This window comes from Mus caroli, unplaced genomic scaffold, assembly GCF_978045245.1.
Source record: "Mus caroli unplaced genomic scaffold, Mus_caroli_1 scaffold_17, whole genome shotgun sequence".
Taxonomy (NCBI): Eukaryota; Metazoa; Chordata; class Mammalia; order Rodentia; family Muridae; genus Mus; species Mus caroli.
In genome coordinates, this window is record NW_028227272.1 from 33036120 (window position 1) to 33062022 (window position 25903).

Sequence of the window (25903 nt, forward strand, 5' to 3'; positions counted from 1 at the left end):
AATCCGCCTGCCTCTGCCTCCCGAGTGCTGGGATTAAAGGCGTGTGCCACCACGCCCGGCTCGCTCCTTTATTCTTTTAACCCAGTCTGGATTGGTGGTTTTTGTCTATGTTCACATTGTTGTCTTGGGATGTTTCTTCTGTATGTCATCCTTATGTTTTCTCCCTGTTTTTTCTTTTTTTATTAATTTCTTTGGAATATGTTATTAAATAATTTTTAATAAAAGATTTAATGTATATGTGTATGCTGTTGCTCTCTTCAGACACACCAGAAGAGGGCATCTGATCCTATTACAGATGGTTGTGAGCCATCATGTGGTTGCTGGGAATTGAACTCAGGACCTCTGGAAGAGCAGTGCTGCTGTTAGCCACTGAGCCATCTCTGCAGCCCACTTTTTTTTTTTTTTAATTATGTATGTGTCTTTATAGGTATTTGCATGTGAGAACAGGTGGTAGTTTCCTGAGACTTTGCAGTCCTTGTCAAAGGAGTCTCAGGCAGTTGTGCAATGTTGTACATGGATGCTGGGAACTGAACTTGTGCCCTTTGCAAGAGCACATTCTTAACTGCCCCCAGCCCTCAATCGTATTTAAAGGTAGCGTCTCTTGCTGAACCAGGAGCCAAACATTGGGACAGAATCACTCTACCTCAGCCCTGGGCTTACAGATTTGTGTTTCATATCTGGCCTTTACCTGAGTGCTAAAGATCCAAGTTCAAGTTTTCATGCTTGAAAATATCTCCCCAACCACCCAGTTTTGAGGTTTAGTTTCCCCCTTTTCTCAAATGTCCCAAAACTTTTAGGATACTACTTTTAACCTTTGACATTTCATACACTCTGTGTGTGTGTCAATTTTTTGTTTGTTTTTAAAATTATTTATTCATATTTTATGTATACTAGTATATGAGTGCTGTAGCTTCATCTCAGCCAGAAGAGGGCATCAGATCACATATGGTTGTGAGCCACCATATGGTTGCTAAGAATTGAACACGGGACCTTTACAATAGCAGTCAAATGCTCTTAATCATTGAGCCATCTCTCCAGTGTCTTTTCAATTTTATTATTTTTATGTGTATGGGTGCTTTGTCTATGTGCATGTCTGTAGTACCTGGTACCCCTAGAGGCTAGAAGAGGGAGTCACATTCTCTGGAACTAGAGTTACAGAGAGTTGTGATCCATCTGAAGAGGGTACTGAGAATTGATCCCAGTTCCTCTAGAAGAGCAATCAGGGTTCCAAATCCCTGTGCTGTCTTTCCAGCACCTGAAGTTTTTTTTTTTTTTTTTTTTTTTGTTGTTTTGTTTTTGGCTTTTTTGAGACAGGGTTTCTCTGTGTAGCCCTGGCTGTCCTGGAACTCACTTTTTAGACCAGGCTGGCCTTGAACTCAGAAATCTGCCTGCCTCTGCCTCCCAAGTGCTGGGATTAAAGGCGTGTGCCACCACTGCCCGGCCTGAAGTTTTTTTTGGTGGAACCCCAACATGGTAGACAAGAACTGAGTTATGTTTTCATCAGTCCCTTCCCTCCACTTTTTTCTTTTCTTTTTTTTTAAAAGAGCATTCCAGGGCTGGAGAGGTGGTTTAGTGATTAAGAATATTGGCTGTTCTTCCAGAGGTCCTGAGTTTAATTCCCAGCGCCCATATAGTGGCTCACAGCTCAGTCAATGCAGTCTTTAAGATCTGATACATCTTCTTGTGTGCAAATGTCTATGCAGACAAAACATCCACATGTTTACATAAATCTTTTTTTAAAAAAGCATTTTATGGACCCTTAAAAACTGGAAATTTATCTTACCTCCGAGGTTTGGAAAATTTATTATTTCTCGTCCCTTAGGTAAGAAGAATTTTAAAGTTGATTGCATCTCAACTTTGACATGCCAGATTATACAGGACACTTTAAATTATCTGTCTTGAATTCCTGAGCCCCACTTTTATTCTTGGCTGTAGCATTGTGGAATCATAGTACTCATTGTGGTTCAGCTGTGAATAGTCACAGTTGTAAAATATATATCAAGGTGTATATGTATAACTTTCTCCAGTAGAGACCATTTTTGCTCAAGAAATTTTTTGTTTGTTTTTCGAGACAGGGTTTCTCTGTGTAGCCCTGGCTGTCCTGGAACTCACTTTGTAGACCAGGCTGGCCTCAAACTCAGAAATCCGCCTGCCTCTACCTCCCAAGTGCTGGGATCAAAGGTGTGAGCCACCACGCCTGGCCTGCCCAAGAAATTTTTTTGCAGTCAAAGTATGTAGGTATAATACAAATAGGAAGACAGATCAGGCATTTTCTAATAATAAATCATAAAGAAATTATTTATTTTTTTCTAAAGATTTATTCATTTTATGTATATGAGTACACTGTAGCTGTCTTCAGATGCACCAGAAGAGGGCATCAGATCTCATTACGTTGTGGGCCATCTTGTGGTTTGCTTAGAATTGAACTCAGGACCTCTGGAAGATCAGTCAGTGCTCTTAACCACTGAGCCATCTCTCCAGCCCCCAGAAATTATTTTAAAATGATTCTTTGACATAAATATACTTTTGCCATTTATTAAATACTAAAGCAAATTTGTATGAGTCTGTTGTTTGTTTATTTTTATATGAAATATTAAATCTTGGCCGAATGTTTGATGTTGTAAGGTGTAGAACATCTTAAGCATTTTTTTTTTTTTTTTCTTTTTGGTTTTTCGAGACAGGGTTTCTCTGTATAGCCCTGGCTGTCCTGGAACTCACTCTGTAGACCAGGCTGGCCTCAAACTCAGAAATCCACTTGCCTCTGCCTCCTGAGTGCTGGGATTAAAGGCGTGCACCACCATGCCGGCTTGATTGATATTTTGATTTTATAATTAATAGTGTGGAGACTATTATTCATGTTAATACCTAGTGCAAAATGGTAGCATTATGCTGATAGTTTCTTCAGAAGTGCTTGGAAATTCTGTCCTGATCCTACCAAGCCAAAATTCAAGGTGAAGAATTTTTCTTTTTGACTTACATAGCAAATTTAAAAATCAAGCACTTCTAATACAGTGCAGAGATACATTGTCTTAATATCTGCTCAGGATGCACTACACAAAAATATTACAAGTCTTTGTTTTCTAAAATAAATTATGTTTTCTGTAAAAGCAGAAGATTTTATATGTTTAGTAAAGCATTGCAGCAGGCACTGGAGAGATGGCAAAGACGTTAAGAGCATTTGCCATTTGTTCTAGCTATGGTTAATATTGCAGTGATGAAACACCATGACCAAAAGGAAGAAAGCAGTTATTTAGCTTACATGTCCATATCACAGTTCATTGAAGGAAGGACAGGAATTCACGCATGGCTGGAACCTGGAGACAGGAACTGATGATGCAGAGGCCATGGAGGGTGCTGCTTACTGCCTTGCTCCTCATGGCTTGCTCAGCCTGCTTACAGAACACAGGACCAACAACCTAGGAGTTTCCTCTACCCCACATTAATCACTAATGAAGAAAATGCCTACAGCTGATGAATTTGAGCAGCTTGTCACCCATTTAGTTTTGTTTGTAATTGTGCCTTTTGTTTCTGGCTGCTCCTTGATTGCCTTCTGATTTGTGGATGTGAGATTTGTTGTTGAGACATTTAACCCAGACTGGCCTCAAACTAGGGATTGATTTTTGCCTTCCCCTGTCCCCCCCAGCAAATGGGATTGCAGGCATGTTGTAGCACCATTCAGAGATGAAGACATTGTATTTTAATGGTCTGTTGAGTTTAAACTCAAAAAAGATGTATGTCATCTTTCTGTTAGTTTTGTTCTTGGTATTTAATCTTTAAGATTTAAAAAAAAAAAAACCCAGTGTGTGTGTGTGTGTGTGTGAGAGAGAGAGAGAGAGAGAGAGAGAGAGAGAGAGCGCGAGCACACATGTGTGTGAATGCCCTCAGAGGCCAGAAGAGAATGTTGGAGCTCCTGTAGCTGCAGTTAGAAGTCGAGAACTGTCTGACATGAGTGCTGGGAACTGAAGTCAGGTCCTGGGTAAGAGCAGCAAGTGCTCTTAACCACTGGGGAAACTCTCCAATCCCCTTTTGAGAATATTAATTATGGGTTGTGTGTGCGTGTATGCATGTGAGTGTGTGATAACATTTTCTTTTGTTCTCTTATTTCTTATGTTTCCATTCTTGTATTTCTCTACTGAGACTTCCCATCTGTTCACTTTAGAATGTAGTGCCAAAACCAAATTTGAAGCTTTGTGGATGTGGCTTATTCTTATTCAGCTTGCACTGAAAAGCAGTGTTTTGGACTTTGTAGTTTAGTTTCTTTACGCTGAGAGTATCTGCAGGGGTTAGGAGGATTGCTTGATTGACTATCTTGAGAGAACAGGTAAAACAGTCTGATGATTTCAGTGTCTTCCAATTGGCAGCCTAGTTTTTAGCTTCTGTATCTTAAGAGGTACCTGAAGGCCTTGTGAAACTCCCTGATTGGTGGGTAGTATTAATCATCTTGTTTGTTCTGCATTTGCAGGTGTTCAGCTTCATAGTTCTCTACACTCAGCATTATTAGGAACCTACAACTCTTTAGAAGTCTATATATGCTTCATACTTCTTAGGGTTCATATGTAACTCAAATCTTTCTGATTTTGTAGCAATGCATTCTTGTAGTTTTAGTTTCCATGTTAAAGTCACAAATTTTCTAATAAGATGGTATGTCATTTCTTATAATGTAATTAGAGTGTTTGCGTTTGGAGGCTAGAGAGTTGGCTCAGCACTGGCTGTTCTTGCAGAGCATGAGGATTCAATTCCCAGCACCTACATGATGGCTCACAACTATTACTGCAGTCCCAGGGGATGAATTCAGTGCCCTCTTTTCTCTGTGAGCACCAAGCAGACATATGATAGATATACAGACATATATGCAGATAAAATATCAATATGCATTAAAAATGTATTTCGTGGTGTCCCATTATTGGTATTGTAGCTATTAAATGTTTAGCCCATTTAGGATATGTTTCAGGTTTACAGGAGGGATAGGCTGACTTAGCATGCTGGGAGTATATAATGTTTGAATAAAATAAAAATAGCATCTTTAGTCAGTGAGTTTTGGATATAGATTGGCAGAGAGTAGAGCTGTTACTCAAAGCAGTGGCAAAGGCATTATAGGTATGTTTTTTGTTTGTTTCCTGAGTCAGAGATTCTCTGTATAGACCAAGCTGTACTGGAGCTCACTCTGTAGACCAGGCAGACCAGAGATCTGCCTGCCTCTGCCTCTTGAGTGTTAGGATTAAAGGTGTGTGCCACACATTGTACAGTCTTTATTAATGCCAACAAATTCTGACTTTTTTGTCTTTAGGGTTTTTAAAAGATTTCTACTCAGCTAAAGTTAGCATTTTTCTCTAGGAAAAAGAATGACTAAATAGTTAATTTTAGAAATTTAATTGGAAAAGTTTTGTTTTGGAGCAGGCTCTGTTTTTGTAGCACAGACTGGTATTGAACTTGCTATGTAGCTGAGGGTGACCTTGAAATCTTGATCTTGCCTCCCAAGTTCTGGGATCACAAGTCTCTGGGGCATCTGTCTGTGTAGATGCTTGCAGTGGTGGCCAGGGGTGTCAGATAGCCTGGAACTGAAGTTATAGGTGGTTGTGACCCATCTGACATGGGTTCTGGGATCCTCTGTAAGAGTAGGATGCATTCTTAAACACTGAGTCATCTCCTTAGCTGTACACCCCCCGGCCCCACCCGACCCCAACAAAGACAAGGTCTTACTAGGTCTATAGTAAAGAGGTGTGTGTGTGTGTGTGTGTGTGTGTGAGAGAGAGAGAGAGAGAGAGAGAGAGAAAAGGATAACTGAAAAATTACAGAGTGAAGATACTTCATTACTAGACTTTCAGTAGTGGACAAAACTATTAGGTAGTAGGTCAGGGAGGAAATAAACTGTAAATCAGGTATAGTATTCCTCCCTGGCCTTGTGGAGTGACATTTTTTTTCCTTCAATGGGCATTTGAAACTGGGTAATACTGAACCAGTATACCAACAGTTGATGTGATGACCAAAATGTTTAGTTACTAACAAGTAGGTAATGAATATAGCATTATACCCATATACACTGGACAAAGCAGTGATTTACTCATCTGACAATGTTGAGTGAGATGGTGTGAGATTTGAACAACAATGAGAATGATTGAACAGTGTAAAACGTATGAATTTCTTATTTCTAGAATTTTCTAGATTCAGATTGTGGTTGATTATGGTGTCTGAAACTTGGGAAAGCAAAACCATGGGAAGGGGGGTGGTTACTGGATAAAAAAACTGAAGCAAAGTTGGGGACATTACTAGCTAGCTACCTTTAAAAGGATTATAAAAATATGATCAACAGTTGTATCACAACAAAGGCTTAGATGAAAGCATAAAAGGTGTGGAGCTATAGAAAAGCTGCTCACAGAGAAAAGCTTAGGTCTTCTGGATTCACTCCTAATTCTACCAGACTCAGTACTAAATCTTTACAAAGTCTTTTATTTTATAAAGACCATATTAAACTCTTGATATACCAAAGCCAGATAAGGTAGTCGTAAGAAAACTACAGGCCAGTATCATAATTGAACACAATTCTCAACAGAGAGAGGACAAATGGAGTCCAACAGTGAAAAAGACTTAACACCAAGTGGGATTTTCTTTCTTAGAGATTCAGGAATGGTTTAAAGTCTAACACATGCTAGTGTAGTATATTAGTAAAATAAAACCAAAAAGTACATCTCAGATGTAGAAAAAGCACTTGACAAAAATCCAAATTAAAAAAAACAAAAAACAAAAAACCGGGTGTGGTGGCACACGCCTTTAATCCCAGCACTTGGGGGGCAGAAGCAGGCGGATTTCTGAGTTTGAGGCCAGCCTGGTCTACAGAGTGAGTTCCAGGACAGCCAGGGCTATAGAGAGGAACCCTGTTTCAAAAATACAAACAAACAATCCAGATTCCTTCAGCAGTGGAAACACTGGTGTAGGAATAGAAAGGAGCTTCTCACTGCAGTAGAGCACGTCCATGGGAAGCAGAGGCTGTAGTGCTTAAGAACACTTCCTGGGCTGGAGACATGGCTGAGCTCACACTAAAAACATAAGAGCACTTCCAGAGGACCTTAGTTTAGGTCCCAGTACTTAAGACTCTAGCTTTTGGGGTTTTGATGCCCTTGTCTGGACTTTGTGGGCATCCAAGTACCATAACATACACTCACACAAACACAATAATACAGTATGTGTAAGTTAAAAGAAAAACCTTAGAAAAATACTTTGTAGGCAGTCATGCTTAATGACTGCCTTCCTTGAATGTCTGTTTCCTTTTTATGTTTAGCTTTGTCTTGACAGCTTTACCCAGAAGATTTAAGACGTAAAGGTATCAAGATTAGTAAGTATAAGTACAGGGAGCTCTGCAGGCAAGGATCTTGTATGCCCACCGGAATACTGTTAACACCAGTAGTGCAGCAATATTGAAGAATAGTTTAGGTTAATATGCAAGAATCATTTGAAGATGGGTGTGGTGATCCATGCCTAGGATCTCAGTCCTTAGGAAGTGGAGTTTGAGGCCAATTTGGGCTACCTCAAGCACTGTCTCAAAAACAGACTAGCAAACCAACCAACCAACCAACCAAAACCCCTGAAGAATAAGCTATATTTCTATAGACACTTGATGGAAAACCTAAAATTAAATTAAAATTTGATTCACTAGGAAAAAAAAAAGAAAAGAAAAAGAAAAAAATACTGAGGAATGCTTAGCAAAAGAAATACAATTTATACTCAGAATGGTGTATAAATATTATATAGGGAGCTGGAGAGATAGCTCAGCAGTGCAGAGCACCTGTTCTTGCAGAAGGCCTGGGTTTGCTTTCCAGCACTTACATAGTGGCTCACAATTGTCTGTAACTTGAGTTCCAGGACATCCAACCCCCTCTTCTGGTGTCCTGAGACACTAGGCATGTATATGGTGTACATACAAATAGGCACATACACACACATTGAAATAAAGATTAAAAAAATACTATTAGAAAAATCAAAACTATACATAGAAAATTAACTTGCTTAGTAAATGAATATTTAGCTTGTTATGGTAGCAGTACTCTCAAGCTGATCTGTATATTCATTACAGTTCTGATAAAATCTCAGCTGATTTGTAGAACTTGGCAGACTGGTTCTGAAAATTGAAGTGGAAGTACAAGACATCTGTAATGGCCAAGGCAGTCTTCAAGAGAACCTAAGGAGGAATGCATATACTTCCTTGTTCTAAAACTTACACAAGGTATTGATAATTGAAAGGCATCAAACTAAACTGTGTATATATATGACAGACTAGTCACCAGCAGAGTACTGCCGGCAGCGGTATGGTTCACAAGCAACAGAAGTTAATTTCTCATAGTTGTGGGATGCTAGAAAGTACACGGTCAAGGTTCTGGCACCTTTAACTTTTGGAAGAGGTTGTGTCATTGTTCATAGATGGCTGTCTTTTCACTGGACAGGAGGGACAAGTAAAGCCTGGTCACATCTTTCTGAGATAGTTTCTGTAGCCCTGGCTGTCCTGCAGCAAAGTATGTAGACCAGGCTGGCCTCAACTCACAGATCTATCTGTCCATGCACAACTAGGCGTGTGTTTTATAGAGGAATTGATCTCTTTTCTGAGGGGTCTGCTATCATGATCAAATCATACTGGACTCACCTCATACTGGGACTTAGGATTTCTTATACAAATTTTGGGCTGTCACAAGCATGCATTCTATAGCAAGTGCCAACCAAGATCATTGAAAGATCACCAAATAACATATGGAAAATTGTATAGGCATGCAAAAGAATAAAGTTCAACTGCATATCATGTGCAAACATTAACTTGAAATGGACCACTTTAAGAAACAACCCGTATAAAACTCATAGGAATGTAAGGTTAAGTATTTCTACATATGACAGCTAAAGTATGAGTAAGAAAAGAAATACATTAGACCTTTCATTAAAATGAATATATAAAAACTTTGTGTATGAATGTTTTGCCTGCATGTATGTCTATGTGACCATGTGGGTGCTTGGTGCCCTGGGAAGTCAGAAGAGGGCTTCCAATGGGCTGGAGCTGGGACTGTGGGCACTAGTCACCGTGCGGGTGCTGGGAACCAAACCCAGGTCCTTGGCAAGAGCGGCAGCTGCTCTTAACCGCCGAACCATCTTAAAATTCAGATTTTAAGAGTTTATCTTGGGGGAGCGTGTGGGGGACTTTTGGGATAGCATTGGAAATGTAAATGAAATAAATACCCAATTTTTAAAAATACAATAAAAATATTTTTAAAAAAAGTTTATCTATAATGTATAAAAAACAGAAAACTCTTAACAGCTTTTAAGAATGAAAAGACAAACCCAGTTTAAAAATAAAGAATCTGGCCGGGCGTGGTGGCGCACGCCTTTAATCCCAGCACTCAGGAGGCAGAAGCAAGTGGATTTCTGAGTTTGAGGCCAGCCTGGTCTACAGAGTGAGTTCCAGGACAGCCAGGGCTACACAGAGAAACCCTGTCTCAAAAACCAAATAAATAAATAAATAAAGAAAGAATCTGAGAGATACATACTTAGATAATAATTGTGAAGTCTGTAGTACTTCATTAGTCATCAGAAGATTACACATCAAAACTATGAGATACCACTTTATATGTATTAGGATGATTAAATTAAAGAAGTTAAATTAAATTAGTTTTATTAGCTAGGATGTAGAAAATTGTAGCTCATTGATGGCATATAAAATGATAAGGCCACCTCAGAAAGCAGTTGGCAGTTTTTCAAGGGATTAAAGGATAGAATTACTGTGACCCACAAGACCACTCATAACTATATATGCACAAGCAATGAAAATATATCTGTACAAAACCTTCATAAATGTTTATAAAAGTGTAATTCATAGTAACCAAAGGGTAGAAATAATCCATATGTTCCTTAGTGATGAGAGATATAGTTGTTATAGAGATATACAATGGAATATTAGTTAGCCATAGAAAAGAATATAATATTGATAATTTGCTACAGTGAAAATCAATCTTAAAAGCACTAGGTTAAATGAAGCCTGTCAACAAAAGATTGCATGTCACATGATTCTGTTATATGAAATGTCTAAAATAAATATGATAGTTAAATGAAACAGGTTTCTTTCTAAGGTGATAAAATACTCAAATTCAATGTGGTGATGGTTGTACATACCCATTAATGTAGTAAGAACTGTTGAGTTGATTTTTTTTTTTTTTTTTTTTTTGGTTTTTCGAGACGAGGTTTCTCTGTATAGCCCTGGCTGTCCTGGAACTCAACTTTGTAGACCAGGCTGGCCTCGAACTCAGAAATCCGACTGCCTCTGCCTCCCAAGTGCTGGGATCAAAGGTGTGCGCCACCACACCCAGCTGAGTTGAATATTTTAATAAAGCTATTAGATATAAAATGGGACAGTGGGGTAAGATGCTTGCCACTAAGCCTGGCAACCCAAGTTCCATCTGTAGGCTGATTGGCCTCCATATAGTTTGCTGGGGTCCGCTCTCCCAAGAAACAAGTGAAAGACAATTTGAAAATAACCTTTTTGGTGAGCCTGAGTGTGTGTCTATAGTATGCATGTATGTATGTATGTATGTATGTATGTATGTATGTATGTATGTTAAACGCAGAGCTCATTGAATAATAAAACTCTTAAAAACTCATCTGTTTTCTCTCTTTTCTACTAGAAATCATGTCCACACCAGGAAAAGAGAACTTTCGCCTGAAAAGTTACAAGAACAAATCTCTTAATCCTGATGAGATGCGCAGGAGGAGGGAGGAAGAAGGACTGCAGCTACGGAAGCAGAAAAGAGAAGAACAGGTAAGCCTGTGATTCTCCGTTCTCAACTGTCAGTCACCTCTAAAAGTGCAGTGTGCTTCTCATTTGCGTGTGTTACTGAAGTCTCATGACAGAGCATTGCCTCGTGTGTGTTACAAAATGTTTGAGAAGTTTGAAGATTAACAAGAGTTTGAGGGTTTATGAACTTCTTAGACCCATATCTTAACCTGAGTGACTACCATCTGTGTGCTGTGGATGCTTCATGTCTCTGTAGAGTTCTAATGCCTAATGCTTTGAAGTAAAATTTCAGGGAACACAACTTTGCTTTTCTCAGTGTATTTTATCCAAAAGGATATTTTGGATAATGCTTTTAGAATAATAGTAATAGAATTATTATTATTGTTGTTATTATTAAGATTACATTTATTTAATGTGTGTGTATGATGTTTGTGTGGCAGGGTAGGAGTAGACATGTTGGAACCAAGGCTGTATGTGGAAGTCAGAGGACAACTTGTGGGAGTTGATTCTGTCTGCCATATGGGTCCCAGGGTGGTAATAAGTTGCCACTGAGCCATCTCATGGACGCCTTGATTATTTTTAAGTATGAAAATGGACAGGAAGATAGAGGACTTAGTCTCTCACTTTTAAAATGCTCAGGACAGAGCTGATGTGGCAGGTCACACTTATCGTTGAAGCACTTGGGAAGCTGAGACAAGAACATTGTTGCTAGTTTGAGAACAGCCTAGGTTACAGACTATCAAAACAAACAAAACTTGGAATAGCAGTTGGTTTAGTAGGGAAAGATTGTATTTTTCTTTGCAGCCTTGTGTCAATGTCAAAAATTTTCACCTTACTGATTATTATTTTTTGTGATAGCTTATTAATGTTTCAGTTCTGTTATAAAATTTCCATAACTTTTTTTTTTTATTTAACTGCTAAAAGCAGAAGCTCAACACCCATAGAATATAAATTGAAAAATCCGACTATACTTTTGACTAAAAGTATTTGTGGTTATAGTTGGAAGTTTACCATATTTATTGTATAAAAATCTGAAATTGTGCTAGGGCTTTAATTTTCTGGAATATTGCTCTATTTAAAATCTTAGCTTTGAGAGCAGGAGAGAGAGATGGCTCAGTGGTTAAGGGCACTGGTTGCCCTTCCAAATGTTGTTTTGTTTTGTTTTGGTTTTGGTTTTTAGAGACAGGGTCTCTCTGTATAGCCCTGGCTGTCCTGGAACTCACTTTGTAGACCAGGTTGGCCTCGAACTACGCCCAGCCCTTCCAAAGGTTCTGAGTTCAATTCCTAGCCACCTCATGGTGGCTCAAAACTATCCATAATGGAATCTGATGCCTACTTCTGTGGATGCAGATAGAGTACTCATAGACATAAAAATAAATAAATCTTTAAAAAAAAACCTTAACTTTGAGCTAAGTATGGTGGTGTACCTTTAATTTCAGTACTTGGGAAGTGGGGAAAGGTGTTTCTTTTTTTTTTGGTTTTTTGAGACAGGGTTTCTCTGTATAGCCCTGGCTGTCCTGGAACTCACTTTGTAGACCAGGCTGGCCTCGAACTCAGAAATCTGCCTGCCTCTGCCTCCCGAGTGCTGGGATTAAAGGTGTGCGCCACCACGCCCTGCTTAGGTGAATATTTTTAAGTTGGTGGCCAGCTTAGTCTTCAGAGGGAGTTCTAGGCCAACTAAAGACTCCTCCCTCCAAGGAATCTTAACTTTGCCACTTTATATATTCTGTTTTGTATGGATAAACTGTTAAAACTAATTAATACTTCAAGCTTGGTTTATCTAAGATAGTGAAGATCAGGAAAATGGGAAATCATTTGGTACTGTTGATTTCCCCCACAGCTGCTTTGTCATTTATTTGGAAAAGTCACTGGCTTTTGCCAGCAGTTAGGTAGGTCTGAGTGAAGTGCGGCAAGCATTTGGTACTGCCAAGAACAAAGTGTTAGCTGCATCTATTAGTGCCATCTTCTAGTAGAGTAGACTTTAATGTTTGTTAGGTAGAGTGTATAAATGACCCCTGTCTAGTTCTCAGACAGTTGAAACTAAACATTTTCCTGTACAGAAAGAACCTATTTTGTGTTTAACGAATTACAGATTTTTGCTGATTTGATGTGATTCGGTCACAGGATATTGCTATAAAGTTCATTAAAAAAAAAACCAAAAACAACAGGTGATGGAGTGAAGGCTTTGACACTTATAGTTATAAGAAATATTTTCTGGAATAACAGGTTGATAAAATCTGGACTATTTGTGTTTCCCATCAGTTGGCTTGGCTGATGAGTCCAGGTATCCTGTTCTGTATGTGGTAGTCGTACAGACATACAGATCATGATTGTCTGGGCAGTTACATTTTCTTTGTACAGTCTTAACTTTGTAAGTGATTGGCACACGTAGTAGAGGAAGCCAAATAGTATTAAGATACTTGAAAATTAACCAGTAGTTTCTGAGATATTGGTGAGTTTAAAATGTCTACTGATGTTCCTTTGTGGTAGGTAAAGTTCTTATAGGAGCATCCTTTTTCTCTGTTTCTACTAGTACAGGTGTATTCCATATTCCTGTGTGTATGCATTATCCATCATGGAATTAAGTAGCTACATATCCTTTTATGTACTTTGTTGGTGGTGGCCTTTTTTTTCCCCTTGGAGTTTTCATTCTTTTTTTCTTTCTTTAGGATTTATTTTATGCATGTGAGTACACTGTTGCTGTCCTCAGACACACCAGAAGAGGGCATCAGACCCCATTTATAGATGGTTGTGAGCCACCATGTGGTTGCTGGGGTTTGAACTCAGGACGTCTGGAAGAGCACTCGGTGCTCTTAACTGCTGAGCCAACATTCTCCAGCCCTCTTTTCTTTTTTAGGATTTATTTATTTACGTGTTATGTGTATGGGTATTTTTTCTGCATCTGTGTATGCATGCATACTATGTGCATGCAGTGCCCATGGAGGCCAAAAGAGCATGTCAGATCCAGGAACTGTGAGCTGCCATGTGGGAGCTATGAACTTGGGGTGACTGGTCCTCTGCAAGAACAATGGATGCTTTTAACCACTGAGCTATCTCTCCATCCCTTTTAAAACATATTTTATTTTTGCACTTCATGTATGTGTTTTCTCTCTATGTATGTCTGTGTATTCTGTACACGTTTGGTACCTGTGGAAGACTCAGATCCCCTGGAACTAGCATTAGAGATGGTTGTGAACACTAGGTAGGTGCTCAGTACTGAACCCAGGTCCCTTGGAAGAGTAGCAGTGTTCTTAGCTAAGGTAATCTCTCAAGCAAACCTCCTTTCCCTAAGTTGTTCTTTTTTTTTTTTTTTTAACTTCTTTAGCTTTAACTTTAACATTTAGTCATTCCGTTCTATAGCTAGGTTATTAATTTGTTTATGAGACAGGCTCTCATAGTTTAGCTTTGGCTGTCCTGGAGCTTGCTGTGTAGACCACACTAGCCTCTACCTCCCAAAATACTGGGACTAAAGCCATATATCAGTACTATGTTTTGTTAATTTTTAATTTTAGCTTTTGTTTTTTAGTTTAACTTTGTATTTGTAAACTTTAGATTTTTGGCTTTAATTTGTGTGTGTGTGTGTCGGTGGGGGTCGGTCCTTCCCCAGCATAGTTTTTTTTCTCTTGGATCAGTTAATATTGCTTATCCTGTGGACTTGCTATGTAGCTATTGTACTGAGATTTTTTACTGGGAATTTTTTTTTTCTTACAATGATCCTTTCTCCTTATTCTCATTTGTTTTTTAGAGCAGTGGTTCTCAACTATCTTAATGTTGCCACCCTTAAATACAGTTCCTCATGCTGTGGTGACCCCTAACCATATAATTATTTTGTTGCTGCTTCATAACTGTAATTTTGCTACTGTTATGAATCATAATATAAATATTTTTTATTTCATTGTGGACTTAGGTGACCCCTGTGAAAGGGGTTGAGACTCACAGGTGAGAATGGCTTTTCTAGAGGCATTAGCTCCCTCCTTTTGCTAAAGTTAGTAGTTTAGTAGATTTTTGAGTAGGGGTCATGTAGAAACTGGGGTCTTGCCTCATAGCTTTAACCGGCCTGGTAGTCACTGTGTAGATTCTGTCTTTGAACTCCTGTCAGTCTTTCAACCTCAGCCCCTCAAACATAGAGATTCTCTTAGAATGTTGAAACTGTCTTCTTTCAGACTGGTTTCTAAATGCTACTATCACTTCTTTGTGCATTTTCTTTTTAAATACTTCCCCCAATTCTGAAGTCTATAATGATAAATGTTGGTATTTTTAAAAGAAAATATTTTCATTGTGGTAGGCATAATTAACAATTCACATCTTTGAAATCAGATGACAAACTACATGGTCTTAATTTCTCTTTTCTTATTTTTAAACTATTATGATGTGATTAATTTCTGAGTGTTGGTAATACTTTGAGTCTGAATCTTCTTTCCTTCCTTGTAATTTATTTCCTTACCTTACCCTTTACCTTCCCTCCCTCCTTCCCCTTTTCTCTCTTTATTTTATTTTATTTTTTTGTAAACCCTGGCTATGTAGCCTGTGTAGCCCTGGATGGATTAGACTTGTCTAAATAGAGCAGTTCTGCCTTCCTCTGTGTCCTGTATGCTGGGATTAAAGTGTGTGCCACTACACCTGTCACAACAGGATTTTATTTCTGAGGTTACAGGCATAGAAAAGCCTCACTCTGTCACTTTTCTCTGTCTTATCATAGAAAAGTCACATTTTTTTAGTTTGCAAATTTTATTGACTATTCACGGAAAATTAGTATAATTTTTTGTTATAAATGACTCTACAGCTCTCAATTAGTGAACTGAACCAATTAATATTTTGAAGTGTGGATAATAGTTAACTCTTGAGTATTTGCTGTATCAGGAACCATTCTAAGCATTTTTGTGAAGGTAGTCTCCTTGTATAGCTCTGGCTGGCCAGGCTGGCCTTGACCTCACTAAGATCTCTGTGCTTCTATCTCATGAGTACCCAGCTCCATTCCAAGCATTTTATGAATTACTTATCCCTAGTCCCATAGGTGGTTGACATCACCTGAACCAGTAATGTTGAAAGTGTGTTCTGTAGAGCTTAGGTTCTAGCTGCATCTAACACTGCTTTTATCTCCCTGAATTCCTAAACTTTTGAGCTGATTGTCCAGTATGGTGGCCACTTGTTACAATTAATTTGTAGCTAGTTCAAATTGTGATGAGTGGTACAAGCTTAGTAGTAGGTTTTGAAGACTTAGACAGCATAAAGTATTGCCTTAGAAAATTAATGAGACTTTAAAAGATGCTGTTCATATAGTCATCCTTTGTTGTCATTGATCCTTAGAGACTGGCAACTCTAGAAACCTCAATATACCATCCTTGAAGGTTTTTAAGATGAAGTCATGAATCATTCTAATAGTGTTTTTGTCATTTTTTCTTGAAGAACTGTTAAGACTGCCTTGTGCTGTTTCTTACTAAGTGTTGAGGGAAATGGCCTCAACATGCCCAAAAAGTTGTCTTCATCCATGTGGGTTGTTGGACGTCATCATCATTGTCGTCGTCGTCATCTTATTTATGTCATGCAGTATTAGGTTTCTCTTGGTTAAGTTTTATGCTCTTGGGTACTGGCATAGATAGTGTGGTAGTTAATTGATTCAGTTGTAAGATTATAGAGAAAGAAGTCTGAAGTCTTCTCACCAGGAAACACTAAAGGCAGCACAAAGCTTTAGAACTACAAAGGTGTTGACTTCTCTTGTGTTAAAATTATATGACTAATATTCTTGTACTTTTCAGTTATTCAAGAGAAGAAATGTTGCTACAGCAGAAGAAGAAACAGAAGAAGAAGTTATGTCTGATGGTGGCTTTCATGAGGCCCAGATAAATAACATGGAGATGGCACCAGTAAGTATGATAATACAAACTCTTTGGTATTGTGATGAAGGTAAGAGATAGTGGTTTTTTTTTTTTTTCCTTCCAGTTTAATAGAAAGGTTAAGTTAATTGGGCCTGGTGATGTCTGTCTGTAATCCCAGTACTAGGGAATCTGAAGGAGGAGGATAGTCCCAGGCCCTCATTGGCCTCATAGCTACTGTTTCAAAAACAAAACAAAACTGTAAAACACGTGTGTTGAAACATCTCATTGTACTTGATAATGTATACAGTGAAGGGTGTGTGCTGTACAGAAAGTACATCCTAGGTGGAAGTTCAGAAAGGCGGGGTGGGGTGGCTCCATGACTTCCAGGGCAGTTTCCATCAAACCTGAGTTCAGTCTCTGACTCATGAGGTGGAAGTGAGCACTGATTCCCTCTTTCTTGTCCTGACCACCACACGTACCTATGGCATGGGCACCCTCCCCAAAGTTGTGATAATAGAACCAACATGCATTTGGAAAACTAGATTCTGTATCAGAAGTATTAGATAGTTTTATTGTAACTTTTTTGGGTGTTACATAAAAGGTACAGAAATTATACAGAAACTAAGATCTGCTGAGCTTCTGGGCATTATAATAAAATAATTTTAATTATATAAAATATGCTATATATTTATGAAAATGTCATTAGATCCCTTTTTAATGAGCAACTAGTATATATTTTTTTTTTCTTATTTTTGTTTTTTTGAGACAGGGTTTCTCTGTAGTTCTGACTGTCCTAGAACTCACTCTATTGAGCAGGCTGTGCTCAAACTCACAGAGCTCCATCTTCCTCTGCCTCCCAAGTGCTAGGATTAAAGGCCTGTACCACTACTGCATGGCAAGTCTATATATTTTAAAGATATATTTATTACCTTTGTATATGAGTTTTGCCTGCACATATGATGATGTGTGTGCCTGAAGCCCCTGGAGGCTGGAAGAAGGTGCTGAATTCCTTGGATTTAGAGATAGTTATAGGTGGTTGTGAGCCGCCATGTTGGTGCTAAGAGTTGAACCCAAGTACTCTGCAGGAATGGCAAGTGCTCTTAACTGCTGAACCATCTCTTCAGCCCCTTATTTTGAGCTGTTAATACATTTTAATAAAATACATCTTTGTAGTGCTGGGGATTTAATCAGCCTTTTCAGGCTAGACAAACAGCATTGCCTCTGAGCCACACCTCAGCCCTGTATATGGCTTTTTTTTTTTTTTTAAAGTTTTTGCCATTTCAGTCGCCAAATATCTTCTCCTGGTAGTCACTAATACTCATTTATTCTTTATTCTTTATGAGAACCTCTGTGTGAAAGAAAACAGATGTTTTCCCTTTTTCCTATACAAATGGTGGTGTGTGGTACACTATTGTGTTTTATGTCACTGTGTAGCTCTCCAGTTATGTAACAAAAGAAGGTTCCTTTTAGATTTGACAGAGTATATAATTCCTTCTGGAATTTTTAATAGAGTGAAGTTTTTAGAAAATTTAGCTTCACAGCAAAACAGTAAAAAATAAAAAGCAAAAACCAAACCAAACCAAAAGTACAAGATTTCTTTGTACTGTTCTGATTGCCTATGTGTATAGCGTCTCTCTTCCTTAGCCCAATTATCAGAGTGGTACATTAGTTAATGAGCCACTGTTAGCATACCTTCTTACCTGGAGCCTGGGTTTTTTTACTTTTGGGTCCTCTCTTAGTAGGATCATACACAGTTTTACTGCCTTAAAGCTCCTCTATTTATCACCCCCACCCCCAAAGCCACCGATTATTTTATTCTCTCCATAGTTTTGCCTGTGCCAGGATAGCATGGTTAGAATTACATCTTGTGTAGACTGTTGAGGTTGGCCTTTCGGTTGGTAATGATGCACTTATATTTCTTTCCTGTCTATGGCTTGCACCCCATTTCACTAGAATTGTACTCTTTTCTTTTATATCATTGTTGTAGAACTGTGCTTTCTGTGGTAAAATGGCATTTGAGTTTTATATTCTGATAAATAAATCTTGAAGCAGATAAGGCCTGAACTTAAGAGACAATAATAGTTACGAGCTCATGTTTTTGTAACTTCATTGGATATAAATTTAGATATAAATTTGTGGTGCATGCCTATAATAACCCCCTAGCACGTGGGAGGCAGACGCAGGTAGATCTCTGAGTTTGAGGCCAGCCTGGTCTACAAACTGAATTCCAGGACAGCCAGGGTTACACAGAAAAACCCTGTCTCAACCATCCCGCCCCCCAACCTCCCTGCCACCAAAAGAAAGAAACTTATCTGAGGTAAATGAACTCTGAACAGAGAGAAGCTTAAGTGTCCATGATGCAGCTTACGTTGAGATTGGTACCTCAAGATGAAGTGATGACACACTGACCAATTATATCTGTTTTATAAAAATAAATTGAGAGAACTCCAAAGTAAATCACAGATAACACAGCCTCACTAATGTACCATTCTGATCATATAACACTGAAACAGTTAAAATTGAAAGATGAAAAGAAAATGGGCCCAAAGTTGTACATATGTCTCAAAATAAATTCAAGCCATATTCATACTATAAAATAAAACATAACTCAATGTAGACCACAGCTTGGAAGACAGACTATTTTCACAATAGGAGGTCATTGTTAAGTATAAATGGAAAAAAATAAAAAAATGTATAAAGACATGGATGAGCGCTAAACTATATTTATATATATATATACATATATACACACATACATACATATATGTGTGCGTGTATATATGTATATATATGTGTGTGTGTGTGTGTGTGTGTATATATATATATATATATATATATATATATTAGCTATTACTAAGGAAGTATTTCAGAATGCTAATAGTATTTATCTCTGACTGAGTAAAAATAATTATATCCATCCAGTTTTCATTAGAAAACAATTGGAACAATTTTGCATCTTATTGATGAACTTAGTAACTTGTGTATACCATAATAGCTCGGCCAATGAGCTGCATCCAAGCTCCACAAATGGTGGTCTCAAACATTATTTTGATGAGAATGTATTAAGGGATTGTTGGGAAGACTTCTGTGAGAAACGTTACAGTTGCCCAGGCCAAGAGGGATTGGATTTCCTCAAACATAGAAATTGTGGCCAACATTTTAATCAGTTTGCCATAAATCTTTCTCAGACCTTTAGAAGATCTGTCTGGTGAACCGGCACTCTGGTGGGGCAGGCAGGCAGATCTCTGAGTTCAAGGCCAGCCATAGTGACACTGAAAAACAGACAACTGTCTTTCCAACTACTAAAAGGGATACTAAGTGAGTGTAGTAGTCTTTTTAAGAGCTGTCTCTCTGTGTGAGTACATACTTGTATCTAAGGAGGCCAGAAATGAGCATCAGATTCTCTGGAGTGCGAGTTACAAGTACTTGTGAGTGACCCAATGTGCGTTCTAGGACCAGAACTTGGGTGTTTCTGCAAGAGCTCTTAACTTCTCAGTCATCTCTTCAGAATATAGTGTTCTAGATGTGTTAGTCAGAGTTTATATTAGAGAAAGAACCACGGAGAGGGGCTGGGAAAGGGAGGGAGGGACTTTATGATGGGAGCTGGCAACCAAATAGTTTAAAGGGCAGGTCAGCAGACTGGAAACTCATGAAGTCTTGTTATAGTCTGAGACTGAATTCTCTTCTTTCTGAAAACTTCAGTCTAAAAGGCCTGTAGCTAATTAATTTCACCCCACATTAGGAAAAGCAATCATAATCTGGTCTATTCAAATGTCCTGATTTAAATATTAATCACATCTATACTTTCAGAGTAATATTTAGACTAATATTTGTCTAGGTAACCTGGTTGACACATAAAATTAGTATCAGAATCTACTTATTAGGCATACATAGACTTTTTTAAACCATATGAAGCTTCAAATAAAGATAAGGAAGACATGCTTTCATCTAAAATGGTATAGCTTCTATGTAACCAACCTTCTTCCTTGGAGAGGATGCAAAAATCTTTATGTAATGTTCACTCTTCTCCTTGATGTTCTGTAACTTAAATACCATCATATAGATCTGAAAGTGAGGGTATATAAAAAGGAAGAAAAAGATAGTTGTTTACTGTATATAACACTATTATGTACACATAGGTGTACATAATAATTTTGCATATATGAAGACATGTAGTAGTCCCTTAAACACTTGTTTCTTTTTTTTTAAAGATTTATTTATTATATGTAAGTACACTGTAGCTGTCTTCAGACACTTTTTCTTTTTTCTCTGACTCAAAGATTTATTTATTATACATAAGTGCACTACAGTGTCTTTAGACACCCCAGAAGAGGGCATCAGATCTCATTACGGATGGTTGTGAGCCACCATGTGGTTGCTGGGAATTGAACTCAGAACCTTCGGACGAAGTTAGTTCTCTTAACCGCTGAGCCATTTCTCCAGACCCTAAACACTTGTTCAGGAGTCAGACTCAATTTTTTAATTTGGCACTGGTTAGAATCTGTGGTTTCTACAAGATCACTACCACCTTCTTTACTAAGTATTAGTGGGACATTTCTTGACTGACAACCATCAGTAGTAGTGATTAATGTGTATAGAAGTACTTAATGCTACCCTATTAATTGTACAATTTTATATCTATATACATCTGTTGGAAAAAATAAACACAAAAGACAGGGTCATTGGGTATCAAGAAGATTATACTAATCTGGAAGCCCAGATATTAACAAATAACTAGGGAAACTACCTGTTAGTGATAGGAGTTTGGTATGTGATTAAATAGGCTGGGGCTATGGGATGTCTTAGGTAGCAGAGTACTTACCTATAAAGCCTTGCCTTCAATCCCCAGTCCCACATAAATTTGGTCTGGTGGCCATGCCTATAAGTTCAGCCCTCAGGAATTGGTGGCAAGATCAGAAGTTCAAGGTTACCCTTGGGTAAATAGAGAGTTTGAGGCCAGCCTGAGATGCATGCTACCTGGTCTCATAAATAAAAAGAATAGAACAGAAATGACTGATATAACAAATACGTGGTGCTTTAGATTTAGAGGTCATGAAAAAGAACTTTAACTTTTTGTGTTTTATGCATGTGAATGTTTTGTCTGTTTGTATGCCTATACACTACTTGGGTTCCTGGTGCCCAGGGAGCCCAGAAGAGGAATGGCAGTCCCCCTGAACTGGAGGTGGTTGTGAGCTGCCTTTTGGGTGCTAGGACTTGAATCTAGGTCCTCAGGAAGAGCAACCAGTGCTCTTCACTGTTGAGCCAGCTTTCTAGTTCAACCTTTAAATTTTTTATATTTAGTTTTGATAGCAATAATAGCCATATGCTGAGCTATGTGAACAATGATAACGTGTCTTCTTAAGTATTTACTTCTTAAATGGCTTTCTTACTATCAGTGCCTTCCTGGCTGGCTGGTCTGTCTTCCTTTCCTTTCCTTTCCTTCTTTTTTTTTTTTTTTAAAGATTTATTTATTTATTATATGTAAGTACACTGTAGCTGTCTTCAGACACTCCAGAAGAGGGCGCCAGATCTCTTTACAGATGGTTGTGAGCCACCATGTGGTTGCTGGGATTTGAACTCTGGACCTTCAGAAGAGCAGTCGGGTGCTCTTACCCACTGAGCCATCTCACCAGCCCTCCTTTCCTTCTTTTTTGAGATGGGGTTTCTCTGTGTAGCCCTGGCTGTCCTGGAACTCATTCTGTAGACCAGGCTGGCCTCGAACTCAGAAATACGCCTGCTTCTGTTTCCCAAGTGTTGGGATTAAAGATGTTCTTAATAATAGTCATGTCGGTATGCTCTTAGCAGTTTTGGATTTAAAGGTTTTTATGTACGTGTATAACTTTTGAAAATGTATTATTAATTTGATAGCATTTTATGTTGTCTTTCCACTGACTTGAGTTAATATTGTGTTGTGTTTGCTCTTTGTCTATAATCCAGGGTGGTGTCATCACCTCTGACATGACTGATATGATATTCTCAAATAGCCCAGAGCAGCAGCTCTCTGCAACACAGAAGTTTAGGAAACTACTTTCAAAAGGTAAGTCTTGAGTACACTTTATCCTCGTGTAAACGATTCCTTGTCCATACTCTCTCCTCTACAGGCTTTCCCTGTGCTTTCCTTTGGGGTATGTTGTTTAAGTAGAAATACTTCCTTCCTTATTTTTGGGATCTTACCAGAAAGGAACATTACTTTCATTTGGGAATTGTCATAGTAAGTAATAATGGCTTATGCTGAATGAAGTTGAAAAGCTCTGCTCTTTATAAAAAATTACTTGAATGGTAATTATTGATTTTAGTGTTAGCATTTTACCACTGAAAGTTAAGTCTAGATTTTTTATGGAATGGGATAAATCCTTTTTATTGTAATTAGGATGAATTGGTATATAGTACTTGTTACTCTGGGCAGGTAAAAATAATTCTGAGCAGTATTAAAATGCTGATAATAAATAGTGAACCATACTATTAAATTATGGTTGTTTAAAATCATGTTATTAAAAGTATATCTTGAGATAACTGCATTAAAAAAATTGACCATTGTAATTTGTCATGTAAAAGAAGTGGTATGTAGGACTGGAGAAGTGGCTCAGTGGTTAGGAGCACTTGCTACTCTTCTAGAGGACCCAGGTTCAATTCTCAGCACCCACATGGCAGCTTACAATATCTGTAGCTCCTGTTCTAGGCAGAACACCAGTGTGCTTAAACAACAACAACAACAACAAAGGAAGTGGTATTTAGTATGACAGTTTAGTAAAATTCTGTGTCATGCCCGTTTTTAGCATGGTTTTTCTGTATAAAGGCATTTTATGACCATTGCTTTCCTGCATGTATTCTTGTTTGCCAGGTTCCTTCTTTAAAATGTAATAACTAGAATGTTTTCTTTACATGTGTTTATTACTGAAATTGATAGCAAGAGATTTGCTTTTGTTCTGAGAAGACTATCCATCTCAATGTCAGTTTGAGAGAGCAGTAGTGGTTATGGCATAGTCATGTATCTGACTTTTTTAGCAAAGAAACTTTCCTTGAACTGTAGTTTTAAATGATTTAGGTTTTTGTTGTTGTTTTGACAAAACTTCTTGATCAAAAGCAACTTAGGGACAAAGGGCTTATATGATTTAGTTACTTTTATATTGCTGTGCTAAGACTTTGTTTAGGAAGAACTTGTTTTCTTACAGGTCCAGATGAACCCATGATGATGGAGGGAGGGTGTGCAGCAGGAGACTAGAGTAGTAGCTGAGAACTCCCATCTCAAACCATAGAGAAGAAGCAGAGAGCACATGATATGTTTAACACCTCATGTTTCAAAAGCCTGTCCTCAGCAAGGCCACACCTCCTAATTCTTTCAAATAGTCATTAGCTGGGGACCAAGTGCAATACTTATGGGGGCTAAGTCACTGCAGCCTACAGTTCGTTGTAGAAAGAAGTAAAGGGAGGAGTTGAAGGCAGGCAGGCCTGCTTTGCTGTTTCATGCCAAAGAACACAATTCAAAAAAGAAAAAAGTGTGGCACGTGGCTATGGGGGACCTGCTGGCTGGCAGCAGGCTTGTTATGCTAAGCTTGCTTCTCACACTATTCAGGACCACCTTCCCTTCCTAGAGAACAGTGCTGTGTATCATGTGAGCAGGATCCCCATATATCAATTAACAATATCAATTAACTCTCCCGACAGGTCAGTCTGATGTGGGTAATGTTTCAGTTGAAATTCTAGGTTCTGTCTAGTTGACAGTTTAATCAGGACAATGAACATAACACAATTTTTAAAAAAGTCTTTAGACAACTACATTGGCTAGGCCATTGGGCTGATAAAGGCACGGGGCTCCAAGACTGCTGACCTGAGTTTGATCTCTGGAACCCACATGATGTGAACCAACTCCGGTGGATTATTCTCTGACCACCACACATGCGCCATGGCAGTGGGTCTGTACAGAGACAAACAGAAATAAATAAGTAAATTTAAAATAGGTCCAAAAAATATGTAGTTGTTAAGATGGTTGTGGACTTGCCTACCACACTAGGAGGTTGAAGTGGGAGCCTCAGAATTTAAAGCTTACCTGGGTAATATAGAAGGACCACATTTTTAAAAATTAGGTATTTATTTCCTTTACATTTCCAATGCTATCCCAAAAGCCCCCCACACGCTCCCCCACCCACTCCCCCACCCACCCACTCCCACTTTTTGGCCCTGGTGTTCCCCTGTACTGAGGCAGATAAAGTTTGCAAGACCAATGGGCCTCTCTTTCCACTGATGGCGAACTAGGTCATCTTCTGATACATATGCAGCTAGAGACACAAGCTTTGGGGGGTACTGGTTAGTTCATATTGTTGTTCCACCTATAGGGTTGTAGATTCCCCGAGCTCCTTGGGTACTTTCTCTAGCTCCTCCATTGGGGGCCCTGTGATCCATCCAATAGCTGACTGTGAGCATCCACTTCTGTGTTTGCTAGGCCCCGGCATAGAAGGACCACATCTTAAAATATAATTAAAAACAATCAGCTGTTGTGGCTCTAGAAGTAACTTATTTGTAGACTGCTTGCTTGCGATGCACAGAAGGCCTAGGGTTTATATCTTGTACTGACAACCAACCAACCAAAATTTTATTCCTCCTTTTTTATACAATGTTTTTGTAATTCAGAATATTAACTAGTATATTTTTAGTGTTACCAAGTTTGCTATGTTTGAGTGTTGATAAAAATGTTGAACCAAGCAAAGGACAAGTTACCAAAACTCCTTCCTTCCAAATCAACATTTAACTAATTAAATCATAAAAACATAGGGCTTTATTGTAGCACACAGGCTTTTCTGTAACTTGACCAAACTCAATTTTAACCTTTGTTTTTTTGGGAGGGGGGGTAGATTTTAATATGAGAGATGGTCAGGGAATGAAGAGAGGGGTATTATGACTAACTTTGATCTATAAAGTCATTATATTAAGATCTCTTATTTTATTTTATGGGGAAACAGAACCTAATCCTCCAATTGATGAAGTCATCAACACACCAGGAGTAGTGGCCAGGTTTGTGGAGTTCCTCAAACGAAAAGAAAATTGTACACTGCAGGTGCGGATGTTTTCATTTCTTGTGGTAGAACTTTGTTTTTTCTAGAAACCTTTTTGTCTATGAGTTACTTTTTATAATCTATATGAAGGCTTGTTTGTTAAAATTGGTATTGGTGATAACTATCTTGTATAAGTTTGTTAAAACTATGTAGGTCATAATTGATATTTACAGAATTTGTATCATATTTGAATTTTAGCAGTAGGAGTCTGCATGAGAGGATCCTATGCTAACTGTGTAAAGCTTTGAGAGAGAGACAAAGAAAGACAAGAGACA

At 38.3% G+C, this 25903-nt stretch overlaps 1 protein-coding gene across 2 annotated transcripts in view; it reads left to right on the forward strand.

Moving 5' to 3' along the window:
• Nucleotides 1-25903, forward strand: part of Kpna1 (karyopherin subunit alpha 1) — a 56126-nt gene that overhangs the window by 5983 nt on the left and 24240 nt on the right. Inside the window, exons 1-5 of one of the 2 annotated variants that reach the window (XM_085832448.1) lie at nucleotides 8061-8218; nucleotides 10653-10786; nucleotides 16519-16626; nucleotides 22516-22615; nucleotides 25536-25630. In XM_085832448.1, the coding sequence (XP_085688574.1) occupies nucleotides 10658-10786; nucleotides 16519-16626; nucleotides 22516-22615; nucleotides 25536-25630 (432 nt within the window). In that variant the 5' untranslated portion in view covers nucleotides 8061-8218; nucleotides 10653-10657. Of the gene's footprint in view, nucleotides 1-8060; nucleotides 8219-10652; nucleotides 10787-16518; nucleotides 16627-22515; nucleotides 22616-25535; nucleotides 25631-25903 lie in introns of those variants that run through there. The other variant, XM_085832447.1, reaches the window with a different exon arrangement.